The sequence below is a fragment of the Poromitra crassiceps genome (genome assembly GCF_964638095.1).
Source record: "Poromitra crassiceps genome assembly, chromosome: 9".
Lineage (NCBI taxonomy): Eukaryota > Metazoa > Chordata > Actinopteri > Beryciformes > Melamphaidae > Poromitra > Poromitra crassiceps.
The window spans coordinates 1,456,540-1,472,985 of NC_139630.1; the positions used below are offsets into that span (position 1 = coordinate 1,456,540).

At 42.8% G+C, this 16,446-nt stretch overlaps 1 protein-coding gene across 1 annotated transcript; it reads right to left on the reverse strand.

Annotated features, from left to right (window-relative positions):
* Positions 1-6,287: 6,287 nt before the first annotated feature.
* LOC310783011 (fish-egg lectin-like) lies at positions 6,288-11,128 on the reverse strand. Its single transcript, XM_083643787.1, has 5 exons — positions 11,015-11,128; positions 10,694-10,933; positions 9,841-10,067; positions 8,439-8,566; positions 6,288-7,234 (listed from the first exon to the last, which is right to left on the reverse strand). Exons 1-5 carry the CDS (start codon positions 11,067-11,069, stop codon positions 7,096-7,098), a joined length of 789 nt encoding a protein of 262 aa, XP_083499913.1. The 5' UTR covers positions 11,070-11,128; the 3' UTR covers positions 6,288-7,095.
* Between the last annotated feature and the right edge of the window lie 5,318 nt (positions 11,129-16,446).

Sequence of the window (16,446 nt, forward strand, 5' to 3'; positions counted from 1 at the left end):
TGGATGCAAAGAGATTGACACGATATCGTGAGGGGAAAAGGGAGGAGAGTTTGTCTGTGTGTTTGACCTTTGATGGAGAGTTGCCTGTATGTTGATTATTGTTGTTATAGGGTAAGGCCGTTTGAAAGAGCACCGCTGAGATGTTATTGCTGTCAAGAGTATGGTCATGTTGCTGCTGTGTGTAGAGGGGTCAGGAGATGTGGGAGATGTGGGGGAGACGAGTGTGAGAGAGACACGTGTTTAGAGGAAGACGAGGCAAAGTGCCTACACTGTGATGGTGATCATCATACGGGTTCAAAACAGTGCCCAAGGAGAGTAAATGAGGTGAAAGTGAATCAGATTAGGGTAAAAGAGAAGGGTATGTCATATGCTGAAGCTGTTAAAAGAGTGGAGAATGAGAGCGATACAATGGAAGAAATTGAAAAGGAACCAGAGAAGAAAAAGAAGGGAGTTGAACAAAACATTTGTGTGGTCAAAAAAGGATTTTTGACATTTATGGCCATGGTTATTAATTGTACAGAGCAGATCAAGGGAAAAAAGTAAAAGATTAAGATTAGGGATGTCAACGGTTAACCGTTAATCGATTAACCGTCGCTAACATCGTTGTTCGGTTATTGCTGTCGGTCTATCAGTTAATTTTTTTTTTTTTTTTTTTTTTTTTTGTCTATTTACTCAATGAGCTCATGCCCAAACAAGGCGTGTCTATTTAGATGCTGAAATGTTAATGCTTTTTGTATTAGAAGTATGCCTTTATTTTTTGTTGGCTTTGCTGAAATTTATAAGTTTATTGCCACATTTTGATCAGGTAATCATTCCAAAATCATTCTGGCTCTTATATGGATGACAAGGAAATATATTTTTGAGAGCTTATTTCCTGTTTATGTAAACATTACAACAACAACAATCTGATATTTCCTTCTCATCCATATAAGAGCCAGAATGATTTTGGAATGATTACCTGATCAAAATGTGGCAATAAACTTATAAATTTCAGCAAAGCCAACAAAAAATAAAGGCATAATTCTAACACAAAAAGCATTAACATTTCAGCATCTAAAAAGACACGCCTTGTTTGGGCATGAGCTCATTGAGTAAATAGACAAAAAAAAAATATATATATATATATATATATATATATATATATATATATATATTAAAAAATTATGAATTAACCGATAGGTTAATCGATTATTAGCGTCGGTTAATCGAAAGTGAAATTAACCGAAAATTGACATCCCTAATTAAGATGTTGATGGATGCAGCTAGAAGGTTCTTGAATGTTGTTGACATTTCCGGAGAGGAGATCGAGAAGGTGCTGAGGGATGAGTTCCCGCCGACTGAGTCGTAGAATGGACATAATATCGTGAATGGGAGCACTATGGGTGGATACATGATGAACACTGTAAATAGATTCCACTATGGAGAAGACATCAAACTCCAGTAGGTGGTGGTAATGCACAAAAAGCTGCTGCCAACCGCCATAAAACAATAGTAGAAGAAGAAGAAGAAGAAGAGAAGGTGTGTACTTTTGTCCTCTTGGTGTAAAATACATACATACATGTCATTTTCCATCAGAGATAAAACTGTGCATAGGTTAGCACATTTCTAGAGTGGTTCGTTCTGTACGTTCCCTCCAAATCATTGTAGAAGATACAACTTTAAACGTAATTACCCAAGTGTTTATATCAACTCATGTTAGGTTTTCACGTGGGTAGAAGCCCAGTAATGGCGGCGCTGGTGTTGATATCAGCAAGTAATTTGGTTAGTTTAAGAAAAGGAACTCTGATGTAAATGGAAACGGTATTTTGTATGTATGTATAAAAAATCGTTGTACCTTGTCCATGTGTGTTAAGTGTGAACAGAAAAATGATTGCAAATGTATAAGTTAAAAGATATCCTGTTTGTATTCACTCAGTGATAGTGGCTGTGACCGTCCTGTCTGTGCCTGTATATTCACTGCTGCCTGGGATATCTTGTCTGTTCACACAGGTATGTGATGACACCAAGGGCGTCGTTTTGGTCTCAAAGTTGGTAGGGTCGAGGATGGCATGAGATGCTGTTTCGGTGGCCGAAAAAAATTTGAGGTTTTTGTTTTACTTTTTTTAGCCATATTTAGAGGAATATCTAATTTTAAATAAAAAATGTTAGCTTTTTTTTAACCTTTTTTAGCCATATTTAGATGAATATCTCATTTTAAATCAACATTAGGATTATACTGTTGTGATGTCATTATTCAGTATCTTCTCCTTTTCTCAATAACTTTCATGTCACCACCTGCTCAGCTCTCCTGTCAGCATAATTGTAACTAACAAACACAAACTGTAGCTAGGTTTAGCCATCTAATCATGTTCTTTCACAAACAGCAATTCAAATTGCCACTGAATCCCACACATCACATCTAATGGGGGAGCAGTTAGGCTAATAGGGGAGCAGTTTCCATGAGCGTCAAAGATTACTTCCATGGGTTTACATTGAGTTTAGTCGGAAAGCCCAAGTCATTTCATGGGTCGCTCAAGGGTACCGTGTTAGTAACAAGCGACGCACAAGGGACGGGACAAAGCGTCAATATGCTACGCGCTCGGAGTGAGAACCTGTTGGTACAGTATGTATGTAGTATGTACTGTATGGGCATGTATTATATATGTCTATATTTCTTATCTTTCTTTGGGTTCCTCCCTTTTTGATGTTTTTGTATCCTCCCCCCCCCCTTTCTCATGTCTATGTGAACTTGTTTCTCATGTTGGTGGGTGGGGTGTTATGCCTTGTTTTTTGTTTGTAAAACCGGGTAACGTCATACTTTCAGAGGAAGGTATGTTTAAGATTGATAACCCAATAAACATACATATGAAAAAGAGAGAAAAAAAACAGTGGCTTAGAACAAGTAGCAATTGAATGTGATTCTTGTCTGTGGGACGGGGGTTCCCGAGGCTGTGGCTGTAATTTTGCTATAATTGCTTTTCCCTCTGTGACTGATGGCTTGTTGGGAGTGTGTGTGTGTGTGTGTGTGTGTGTGTGTGTGTGTGTGTGTGTGTGTGTGTGTGTGTGTGTGTGTGTGTGTGTGTGTGTGTGTGTGTGTGTGTGTGTTGTAGCGGGTTTGACCAGTCAAATAGCTTGTCAGTGTCAAAACCCCACAAAGGATACATGTAAAAAAACACATGAACCCTTAACCCGGTTATTTGAATGCACAATCAAGATGAAATAACAACCATAAATGCAACACACAGCAATATAAACACTCAAATTCAAGGGAATGAAACAATGCAATAAATTCACACCACACCAGCAACTCAGTTTGAGATTCAGATTATTATTAGAATGAAGGTAAAGGCACGGAAAGTTCATCAAACCAAAAAATAGTCCACTCCGGGATTTCGAATAATTAAGACAGTTCAGTTCAATCCAGTGAAACAGTACAGTTTTTCCCTTAACAAAAATAATTCCACTTCCGGGATTTCGCGGTCACTCTCCAATAGAAACAAAACAAGGAAGTACTCCACACACTCCAAGACCCGCAGAAAACAAGAAGAAAGTCAGTAAAGAAAAGTATAGTCAGGTCAGGTCTCGTTTAGCAAACGATCAGCTCTCCAACAACTCACGGCTGTCAGCGTATTCAGTTTACCGGACTGTTGATGCGAAGAGAGGTGACGTGACGAGACGAGAGGAAAGCACAGAGTAGATGAGATGGCCAGATTCCAGACGCCAGGATTCCCGAGGGCACACGGATTATAACGCGGACTTTCACGGGGAAAATGCCTGTAGTAAGGCAACGGACGAAACGTCAGGCTCAGACAGAGCTTCTCGCTGCTTTTCCATGACTGGCGGGGGCGGCCATACTGGGTCTCATGCATACTTAAAGGCACATACCGAGACTGGTGTCTCTCAAAGCGGGTAAGTTAGAGCCATCTCACTGGTTGACAGACTGGGGGGTGTGTGTATGGAGATGAGGGGAAACTGTTTACTGGCAGAAAACATGATTATTATTATTATTAATTATTATAAATTGGGCGATCGCCACAGTGTGTGTGTGTGTGTGTGTGTGTGTGTGTGTGAAGTTGGATTTCTGCGATTATCCAGAGAACCAATATACCCGCAACGCCTATGGAGCATCTGCGCTACACTTGACCATGAAGACATTTGAACACAAAACAGGCGTATCTAAAAGTTACACGGTCAATATGTCGCGGGTCAAAGTGAACTCTGCAATTATACAGCTATCCTGATGTAGGGTATAAGACAACTTTGGGTGGAAAAACTGGATGATTGACAGGTGGGCGTAGAGGGGAGGATATTTGGATGTGTTGTGCCTGGTGTGTCTTTTTCCATCCTAATTAGGCTGATCCGGCGCACCTGGAGGGGAGCGGCACACCTGGGTGAAGACGCGGCGGCAGGACGGCAGACGACAGAAACTGGGCAGCGGGACAAGCAGCAGACGTGCCGGGAGGAGAACAACGGCTCGTTTGATTCTACGCACGCTAGTCCACCGAAAAGGGGCGGTCGCTTCCAGACAAGCCTATAGGCTTTCAAGGTTGTGTCACTATGGTAAACCAGTCTTCTCATCCCGTGCTGCTCTCTCTGTGTCCTCATAGCTGCAAACGGGGAAATCAACGCCACTGACTCCACCCGACCGTATCGCCGCTGCCTTCTCCCTCAAGTCCGCATCACTGGTCCGAAGTCCAACTCCGCTGGTCCGACGGGGACGACAGAGCACGCCCGCACGCACGCAGTCAGCTGCCTGGACTGGGACGGGGGCTCTACTGTTGGCTACTCGCCCGCTCCCTAACTGGCCATCCGCGCCGCAGCGCATCAGCTCTGGGGTCGGTAAGCAGCAGCTTTGGAGAGACGTTTTAATCTGCCATTAGGCCATAAGAAGACGTTGGAGTACGGGACTAATAGCGTATTCCAATTTGGGTCAGCACTGGCCAAATTGGAATTTTTACTTTTTTTTCATTCCTTTCATTCCTTTCATGTTTTTGTCCTGTCCGTTGTCGTGTCCCCTCTTCCTGTGATAATAGCCTATATCACAATCACAGCCCTTACTGCAGTGGGCACCCCCTACGTGATTAACTTTACCCAGATCTTACTCTAAAGGCCCAAGTGGTGTGCTGTTTTATTACTCTGATGAAAAAGTGGTGTGAAATGATTTAGCTGTTTTCAGTATGTGCTTCATCTCTTAACCCTAATGGTCTGGTATTATGTGGCTTGATTTTACACATTGTTTATGAGCTTGATTTTATGCATGTAGTGTGATCACTTGCAGTGTCCTGGAATGGAGTGTAATATAGCTTCGGCCTAATAAGTATTACTGGTGTGGTGATATCGTTTGATCTAGGTGGGACGAGCTGATGGGGAGGAGTGGGGATTGACATTTATCCACAGTGAACAGTGGGGCACTCGTGTTTTATTTTCTGCCTTGAATGTTAATACAATTGTTTGTATTTAAGCTTAATCCGTCTGTGTGTGTGTCTTTGGGATTGTGAGAGGTGGTGTCCATTGAAGAGGGTCAGTTGCCCTGTAAATTGGTATAGAAGTGTGACAAATACACAGATATTTTCACAATGCCCTTTCGGGAAAGCCCTTTGAGCCTGTTTCTGCATATCATCATCCTTTCTTCTTCCACAAGCACACAAGACCAGGCAAGGGCTGACAACGCCAGTGCCATTTGCAACTGTTTTTGTCAGATACATTCTTGATTAGCATGATGAGCTATATTTGAAAACTGTTCAAGTGGTGAGTGAGAGTGGTGTGAAAATGGTAGGCAAACGCTGCATTGTTGCATGTATCTGGTTTGTATATCCGCAGTCACTAGTTGCACTACTGTAGTTGACCGCCGGCTGTAGTCTTTGCAGAGTGTGGGCCCAACACAGGCTACGTGAGGCGATGCAACATTCAGCCTTTGTTGCTGATAGTTCTTGGCCGGCTTAACCAGTGGTGTATTAAGGAATGGGCCTACCAGGCCCAGGCCCACGGGCCCAAGAACTCAGGGGGCTCATAACCCAGAGCCTCTGGGACGGGACTGGGGCCTGGGATGAAATGATCCCTTATGGTCCCCAGCCCTTAATTTTGACTAAATGTTCAATATGTCTGTCGTCAATTAGAGGGTTTGGCTTTAATTGAGTGTACCTGCGCTGTAAATCCTGTGTTATCCTGTGTTCCACAGGGTCCACAATGACCACCAGCCAAATCTTATTGCAAATCGCATGCACGCACACACACACACACACACACACACACACACACACACACACACACACACACACACACACACACACAACCACAACAACAACCGGTTGGATGCAAATAGTTTAATTCAGCTTGAATGGAAATGCATTACATGCAAATGCATATTGTTAGACAAGTTTAGCCAAAACAGACAGAAAAAACAGGAAAAAACTCTATATTGCTCTATATTAAAAAGAAACCCCCCAGTAATCTCTCTAAAAAAAGACACTTAAAGACCCCTAAAGTCAAAAATGTGTTTTTCTTCTTGTTCCTTCAGGTGTTTGAGCTTCAGAATGATGTATGTGAGTTAGTTTGACACTAGAAGGCTGTTTTCACATTTATCTGCTGAAAGTGGAACGTTTCTCTGTATTCATTGAACATCCAATTTTAGGGGCGGGACATGATTTGAGATGTCACAAATAGTTGAAGCTAATCCCTGTCCAATATTTAACTAATTGTGATGTGGAAACTTGAAGCCTCCGGTGCACATACACTGAGAATGGACTTTACAGTGAAGTAGGAGACATCTTGTGTCCAGCAGGAAAACTTTTGAGATGAAATATATTTGCAGACTCTATAATACACTATCATTTTGTAATGATGGAGAAGGAGTAGATTTTAAGAATTGTAACAAGATAATTCAACCTTTTTTTTTGGGGGGGGGGGGGACCATATGAGACACAAATTATTATTCAAAGTAGAATATTTTACATACATCTTAGAACATGACTTTATGGGGTCTTTAAACAGTTTACTCTGTCCTAAGAAAATCACACTTCTTCAATAACTAAAAGAGAAAGATATTGTATAGAGCAGATAAGGACTGGATTGTCGTTACACAGAACTGTACGTCTGTACGTCGCTGTGCGTCTGACATTAGCGTGTGCAGCGCATGACCTGAGCAGAGATGGTGACGAGCCAGAGAATTCCCAGGTCGTAGCTGACATGCTTTATGCTGCAAAGGGGGATGGCCTTCCATGCGGTCCCATATGGACGACTGCTTGAGATGCCGGTTCTGTTGAGAGAGGAGATGAATGTACAAGTCTGTCAATTGATCATCGGTGGTCGATGAGTTGAGTTCCCTCACCCCTTCCCCTCCCCTGAGTGAAGCGCTTTGAGTATTGAGGAAGGTGCTACTGTATATAAATCCAATCAATTATTATTATTGTTATTATTATTATTATTGTGTGTGTGTGTGTATATATATATATATATATATATATATATATATATATATATATATATATATGCTCAAGTTGGCCGGGAGGTTATGTTTTTTCGCCCCTGCTTGTTTGTCAGGATATGTCATGAACAAACTTGCACGAAACTTTGTAGAAAAGTAGGACACGGTCCAACTTACAGTAGACCTGATTAATGTCCGCCCACTGGTCGAAAGGGGGCATGACAATGGGTGATGGCAATCACAAAAAGACACCTAACTTTAACGGATTCATGCTACACCACACAACTTTGTAGAGAGACTGAAAGCGCAGGTGGTGGCATGATGCACTCTGCCGAGTGCCCTCTAGGTAGCATGCACTCTGCCCAGTGCCCTCTAGTTTACTATTGGGATCATTATTATATTGACACAATATTATGGGTATTTGGCTCACAATCACAGTAAAGACTGCCCTCTTGGGTGTTGTTACCTGATCGTGTGGAGTAATGGAATACCTCTCGTTAGTCTCACTAGCCAGCCTCTCTTCCTTTCCGTCAGAGAGTCTGGCGTCGTGGAAACAGGCAACGGGGATCAGCCCGCCCCTGCTCTAAAGCTGCTCTCCCATTCGAGCGGCTGTTTCGGTGGCAGCAGGATATCCGCTCCCCCACTTGCAAGCTCTGTCACACGCTCTGTCATTGGCTCCGACCATGTCAATCAGCTCCCATGTGTGTCGATGTAATGCTCCCGGCCGCCGAATGTGAAAACAACGACGCTAACTAGCTAGCGTAGAAAGCTAACGGCAGAAACCTACAGGCTAACTCGTTGCTACACGCTGAAAATGGCAAGTTTTGAAGAAAATTTGGATTGTGCAATAAAGAAGGCCTGCTCGGCACAAGTTCCACCCCGAAACTATTTTCCAAGGGCACTAACGCTAAGCACCGCCCAAGACGAGGATGATTGGCTAACCCAAACAGAGCATTTTTTTCGCAATCCCACAATGGAAACCTGCAGTGCCAGACTCTCTGACGGAAAGGAAGAGAGGCTGGCTAGCGAGACTAACCTCTCGTAGACCTTGCCGGACTTCCACTGCACTCCGAAGACACTGCCGTCACTGCCCACCTCAACCATTTTCAAGTGCAGTCCTGGGATCCTTCTGTAGCCAGAGGTGGAGCAGGTAGACGGATTCACCTGTAAAGAGGTGTCAACATCAGAACGACTGCCATCAGTTGCACACAATTTTTTTTAATAATATCAGTAACTACCGAATCATGGCAGTCATGATCTATGAGTGTTCGATTAATGTGCTAAATAATAATAATAAAAAACATAGCATAAGAGTTAAGGGGCCCTATCTTCGCAAAAGCGGTAATTTAGTGTTTGCGCTCGTTTAACGCCGCAATGTAAATTGGGGGCGTGGACAAGCCCATGCCTGTTATAATTTGACTGGACATAGGCCTGCCACATGCCGAACTAGGCCTCTCAGCGCAAAAATGTGGGGATAGATGGCATTATCCTATCTTCAGCAGCGCGCAATTAATTTGTGCTAAGAGCTTTTAAAAGCACCTCTTACACGCTAAATACCCCGTTGCGCTTCAGCGCACCATGATCTCCGTGCACAGTGCAGAGTAAAATTCCTTTTGGATATGTCATTACGCACAGCCTTGCTATGCCAGGACATCAAATTCTGCTGCTAAAATTGGGTATTAGCAGATAATTCAGTGAGGCAATCAACTATAACTCACTGATAAACTTTTATCACATCGCAAAGAGGGAAATGAATTGAGAAAACTTGTTGGACAAAGGACATAGGCTATTCACCTCCATAACCCGGAGGGTCGTTGGCACCACAGACTATCTGTCAATAAGCTCTCTCCATCTCTCTCTGTCCTCGGCACGAGTGAGTCCACTCTATTACGCATGGAGAGAATTACATCATATTGCATGCCTCGCGCAAACAGCGATTGCGAGACGGGAATCCAATTGGTTTTTATTGATGTAATGCCCAGGCATTGCCTGGCCACACCTGTGAATAATTCTGCTACTTGAGACCGCCCAAATCCCGTTTGCGCTGGCATTTTGGGGGCGCAGATGATTTGGCACGGCTCTAATTTGAGGCACATGCCGTGAACGTTTCCGCCTCCCCGCCGCGAATTGCATCCCCAACATATTTCTGGGCTGTTTTAACTTAGAAACCAGGGAGGTCACGTCTACCCATATCACTTTTAAACAGTTACGTTTCTCTATAAATCATTACAATATGCTCCCGTGAGGTGGGGATGCATTTAGCTACTGCCGGGCGGGGGTGCAAAACTCGGCATAACACCTGGACAAATGCACAAGGCGGACCACTATCTTCCCTGCCCTTAAGGCACGCTAAAACAGGTGCGCAAGTGCAAATAGGGGATATCGCCTGTACCAAGATAGGGCCCAAGGTTTCATGGGCTCTGCAAACAGTTTCCCACCTTTGTGAAGGAGACAGCGTAGTTTATGTGCGCTGCCCAGCATCCGTAGGGGCCGCAGCTGTGGTAGATCACTAAATCACTGGACAGACGACCACCCAGAATTGTCCAGGAGATAGAGCCCTTGCTGAAGCTCAAAGTGTAGCTACTCCGTAGACAGTAGAGATGCTTGTTGCTGCTAGAGAGTCCCACAGTGAAAAGACTACCAGCGTCAACCGTCAGAATTGCACCTGCAAACAAGGAAAAACACAGAGGTATTGGATTTAGTCAGCATGTTGTCCTGACTTCATAAATATGTTTTGTAAATCTGTTTGTCTGGATTCTTTCTAGCTCACAGGAGCAATGTATTAGCACAATGAAGACACTAGCCCTGTTCGAAACTGGTCCCTACTATGACAGAAATAGTGGACTATATAGTGTGTTGGCCATTTTGTACTCGTGTCCGAATTCTCATCTGTTAATTTGATTCAATATAGTCCACTATAAAATACCCACAATGCATTGCAATTCCTAGTGAACAGAATGTACCCTACATGTTCTCCTATCTACAACAATGCAATGCTGCCGTGTTTACCAAAGGAGAAAAAGAGTGAGTTAGTGTCCGAAACTTGTTTGATCATTCCCCATATTATTATTAGTATATAATAAACACCACCTGGAGAATAGTGAGTGAGTGAATGAGTGAATGAACCATTCCAAACACAGCTAGTCGGCTACTGTATCTGAAGTTTTTATGTTCTGTTTTTAGTGTGTGTATCTTTTCAGTAAGGTAATCGACTACGCTTTACTGCAGCAATGACCCATCTTCCAGGGTGAAAGAAGGGATGCAACTGATAACCAATTCTCCCCTTTTTACCTCCAGCTGCAGATTTCCAGTTGCCACCCACAAATTTGTAGATGGAGTTACTGGTGCTGATGCCCCACATCCCTGCCTGTCCCACTGTGACATGCTTGAGGCTGGCTGAGGGCAGTTTGAACCAGGTGGATCCACTCAGGAAATAGTTGCGATTGTTTTTGTCTGTGGCGACCACTTGTCCCTGTCCAGCGTCAATCTGTTTTGCATAGGACAGGTTTGGGCCGTCGTTACAGTTCCAGGCTGTGGAGAGGAAATCATCATCAGTGAGTGGATTATTCTGTTATGTTGCAGGAAAATATACAGTATCAGATGGTGACTTACCATGACTGATGTGCAGGTGACACAGCACCACCAAGAAAGCTGCAATAGTTTTCATGATGTATGTGGTGTCTCTGCCTCTGTTGTGCACCTCTGGATGTTCCTCTGTATCTCTACGGAGCTGATGTCCTGCAATAATGAAGCGTTGTCTCACTTATATACAGTAACTAAGCATACAGTGGACCTGACCCATGAATCCTATTACAGCACCAACCGGTTCACCAAGAAGTTCCAAGGAAGCCGGATGGGATACATTTCCATCCGGCTCTCCATCAGGTCAATCATTTTAAAGGATGGCTTTACCGATGATCAACCCACTTTGTATCATTATAATGTTGTTAATATAAACGGATGGACAGTGTTTACCTTCGCTATACTGTATGTTTACCACAGAGAAATCCAACTCCATTTGTCCGGCTTACAGAAACTCCGCCCCCACCAGCTGCAAGTCATTCGTTTTTTAGGGTTAGGGTTAGTTTAGTTTATTAGTTTATTTGACAGGGAGTACACAATATGACATTAATCCCCATAGGGGAAGAGATGTATTGTAACAGATTAAAGGAGAATCCAGGTTTTTTACAACCTGGACCTTATTTCCAGCTTTAATTATGATTTTTATGCCTCCGCCACCGGCAATAGCCAGGCTGGAGGCATTATGGATCCGGGTTGTCCGTACGTACGTACATATTAGGGATGTCGAAAATCATAATTTTTCTTGACCGACAACCGACACTCATTAGCCGACAACTGTCGGTTAACCGAGAAGATTAAAATGCGCTATTTTACTGTCTGTGCCCCATTAAACCATTAGCTTACCAAATGCTTGATTTTTTTTCAGTAGAAAGCGTTTATTTTTACATCTACAAGCAGAAAAAAACACATTAACAAAACGAGAAGACAAGTTTAATCTTCCAGCCATCTAAACAAAAACATTCCTCCGATAGGCTATACTGCTTAGAGCTGCATGCATTGCATATTAAGGACACGTCAATTGACATGCAGCCGCCCCGTGAAGTAGTGTTTGAGCGGACGACAGCCCAGGCTGCAGGGCGCACTGACAAAGTGCGCAGCATCACTACAGTATCTTCTCTTTTAGCAATAGTCTCACTAATCCCACAGTGGTTTACCTGCTTTTGAGATCTGCAAAAAATAGTTTGCTTCTGTCTCACCCGTTCGCTCTCTCTCTTCACCCACGCGGCGAGGGCTGTGCTCTCTGTGTCTGGCAGGGCTCCACAACATTATAAAGACTAGTCCGCACTCCGCACGCAGTCTCTTGTTGTGAAACAATTTATCCGAACTGCCGTGTGTTGGACAGTAACGTTAACGTTAATTGATACTTTTCAATCGTCAATTCGACAGCTTCATGTCATTTTTGTAACATGGTAAAAACTACTGTTTCATCATTGAGTGCGAGCGTATGCATGCGTGTGCCTGATGAACATGCACTGCAGAGAGGGAGGGAGAGAGTTGCCAGCCACAGCAAGCACGCCACGCACACGCCACGCACATGCAAGATGTGTGTCCCGGCCGTTAGACCGAATGAGACAGTGAAGAAAAAGTAGGCTAATGACAGCACACACGGAGTTAACAAAACTATAGAACATGTATGAGCTGATTGTTTCGCTGGGTGTATTAATCATTCTGAAATGGTCACAGAGCACATCTGAGCTGTGTGCTCAGACAGGAGCAGCAGAGGGGCGGGGCAGTCAGTGCGCTCACTTCACTTCTGTGGCTGCAGCAGGTGTTCAGCTGTGTGTGTGCTTCGCTGCGGAATGCGTTTGATCAGACATCAGGTAGATAAAATCAACATGAACCATGTGTTTATTTCCAAATCTAGCTTGATTAATACTTGCCCCATCATTTAATATACTTATGTTACATTGCTGACCACGAAGGAGGTGGGGGGGGAATCGCCACATTGGCAACACTGTTATATGCAAATTAACATGGAAATTGACCGTTTAACCGACATGCTTAACCGACCAAAGACCCTAGTACATATGTCCGTCCGTCCGTCCGTACGATGTTCGTTAACGGAATTTCATCAAATTTGCCTTAAACATCCACTTAGGCTCAAGGATGATCTGATTCGATTTTAGTGGTCAAAGGTCAAGGTCACTGTGACCTCTCGAACGCCATTTTCAAGCTTGTTAACGCAATATCTCAGGAATGCCTTGACGGAATGTCATCAAATTTGCCTCAAACATCGACTTGGACTCAAGGATGAACTGTTTAGATTTTCGTGGTCAAAGGTCAAGGCCTGACCCAATGTTCCCAGAGAAAGGTCTTCTTGCGGGTCCTCCAGTTTTCTATACAATGTTTAAGTCTTGAAACAAAGTCCGCAAAGTTCAATTTAAATATTAGTTTAGGATCTCTGGGTATGGTCAGGCCAAGATAGGTGAGGCGGTCCCTTGCCAGTTTGAATGGGAGAATTTCTAGGAAACCAGGAGTGAAGACATCGGAAAGAGGCATAAAATTACTCTTTGTCCAGTTAATTGTGTATCCAGACAGCTTACCGAAGGAGGTGATTAATTCTATGAGAGGGGGGATCGATTGTTCTGAGTTATGTAGATATAGTATTACGTCGTTGGCGTACAAACTCATACGTGTCTCAATACCGCCGACCTTCAGACCTGGAATACCTGGGTGACCACGTTTTTTTAAGGCAAGGGGCTCGCGCGCAACAGCGAAGAGGGCTGGCGAAAGAGGGCAGCCCTGCTGGACGGAGCGAAGTAATGGAAACCTGGCTGACTTATCACCATTGGTTATAACTGAACATGTTGGACTAGCGTATATACTGGTCTTACTGTGGTCTGTGTATATGGTGTTAAGGAGACGTCATACATTTGAGAAAGAGAACCTATTCGGGATGAACTCTGTCTGGTCAGGATGAATGATGGATGACAAATATTTACAATATATAATAATACAGCATTTTAGTCATTGTCTTTCTGTCAAAATTCCGGAGCGCTATAGGTCTGTAGCTAGCTGGATCTACTTCCTCCTTCCCCTTCTTTAGAACAGTGGTTCTCAACTGGTGTAGCCTCAGGACCCATTATTTTCCTTGTCATGAAGTCGCGACCCAAATTTCATTTTTTTTTTAAACCACTCAAATTTTTTGCACAAAAAATAGCGCATTAATTTAATACACAATGCCTTCATGCACTGTTTAAACCTCAAATGAACAAAAAAGTGCAACAGAAGTGCAACTAGGGCTAAAAACCAATTGAAATAAGGCAGACTTGAATTACAGGCCTATATGTTTTTAAATTTAAACAAGTCAAACTGGTCATGGTCAGAAAGTCTTATTTGAAATGTATGAAATATGAAATAAAAGGCAGACTTATCTTGAATTACATGCCTATATGTTTTTAAACAAGTTAATAATAATAATAATAATAATAATAATAATAATAATAATAATAATAAATATAGCCGCAAGCGGCGATGCGGGGTCCAAGCTTCTGGTGACTTGGGGGTTATATGTCAGATAATATAGACACTGAATTGCACATTTAGTCAGAGTTGATAGGTGCACAAGTGTACCAAGTTTGCAAGTAATATGTAGTAAGTAGCAGTGGTGGTTGGTAAGCCAAATGGTGGCTGTCAAAGAGGCTTATTAAGCAATGGACTTTTTCTAGGCAAACTGTCATAATTTCAAATCCTAGCCTCCTGATAAGCTTAGATGTGTTAGCCATGAGTGGACAGCTTACTGAGGTGTTGCTTTTGTGGTGTTCCGAGTCCATTGGATGAAGATAGTGTGCTGCTTCTACTGTACACTTCTGATCATGGTTATAGATGTGCTCAGTGAGGAAAGGATTAAACAAACTGTTCCTGAATGGTGATCTAAGTAATTGGTTGTCACAATGAAAAGCCAATGCTTTTGTAGTAGTGGTGGTAGTCATAAATCTGGTCTGCATAAGCACAAGGCCAGAATTTGAACCATTTGTCTTGAAGTTAATGTAAAATCCTAACTATTACTAGATACTCCACATGGTACATTCATAGTGTCTCTGTATAGATATAACAAGATTAATATTCAGGTTGTGTAAATCACCCTTTAAGTCAAACTGTTAGTGGCTTAATAGGTTATCAGTTAACAAGTTACTTGTCTGTTATTCAGATGTTTTAAAAGGGTAAGCTTGGGCACAGTGGACATCTACAAGTTGGCAATAAAAGTGTAAGCTCAAGGTTGACTAAAGGAGTTAGGATAAAATGCATAAACAACTGGGACAAAAGACAGCAAAGGAGGCAGATATATGATTCAAACAATAAGTTTTTATTGCAAATAATAGTTTTTATGAAATGAAAAACTTAAAATATATCAATCCATTTTGTCCTTGTGTGGGGCTGAGTCGGGGTTTCTGGACTGTGTGGAGGGACTGTTGAGTCTTGGAGTCAAGTCTGAGTCAGGGCTATGATTTGTCTATTATGTCAACTCAGATGTGATTGAGCATGAGGATAGCTTCTTCCATTTCGTCTGTAGTCATTTGAGTTGGTGATTTTGTAAGCAGTGGTGTGATAAGTGCGAGTGGGATGGTGTATGATGTTTCCTGGTTATTGATGGACAGAGAGAATTGGATATGTGTTTTGCGGTTTCTGTTTTATGGCGTTGATTGCATTTGTGACATTTGTATGTGAGTGAGTCAAAGTTTACAGTAGTGATAGGTGCCAAAAACAGAAGTACTTGTTTGTGACGGTGGCAGAAGAGACTTCACCATAGATGCTTTGAGTGGTGGGTGGTGGTGGTTCTGTGTATGATTCAAGTGCAGTGGTGGGTGTTGATGTTGTGGTTGGGGTGGTTGTCAGATATGTATTGGTTTGTATGCATGTATGGATAGGTTGGTCAGGTGGTACCAGTCGTCAATGTCAGGTTTACAGTACCCCCACACAGCTAGGTCAATGGTTCCAGTTGCATCACTGAGGAGGAAGGTTGTTGTATTCATGGTGGTGCCGGCTCAGGTTGTTGCTTCAGTTGTGGGTTTTACCAGTTTGATTACTTTGCAAGTGATGTTGATCTGTGGAAGAGCATGGCATAAACAGACAAATTAGTCATAGGAAGTAGTATGTTTAGCTTTTATAACTTCACATTGACATGACACTATTTGCATATAGGTTGACTTTAGAAAATCTGGAGTATGTACTAATTCAAATTCAAAGATTCAAGGCCAAGGTTCAGTAGGTGGCATTTTGTTTTTGCATGATATTGTATGTTTTATCTAATGTCACTACTGTGGCATAGGGTGCAAAAAAAGATAGTAGACTTACTTTTTCGAAGTGGCGTCCTTCATTCAGAATGGTGGTGGTTGCATGTGAATAGCCACCCAGGGAGTGATGGATTATGGGAATTTGAGTCCGAGTCTCCAAGCCCTGAGTCAATTAGGTGGCTCACACGTGTGTGTGTGTGTGTGTGTGTGTGTGTGTGTGTGTGTGTG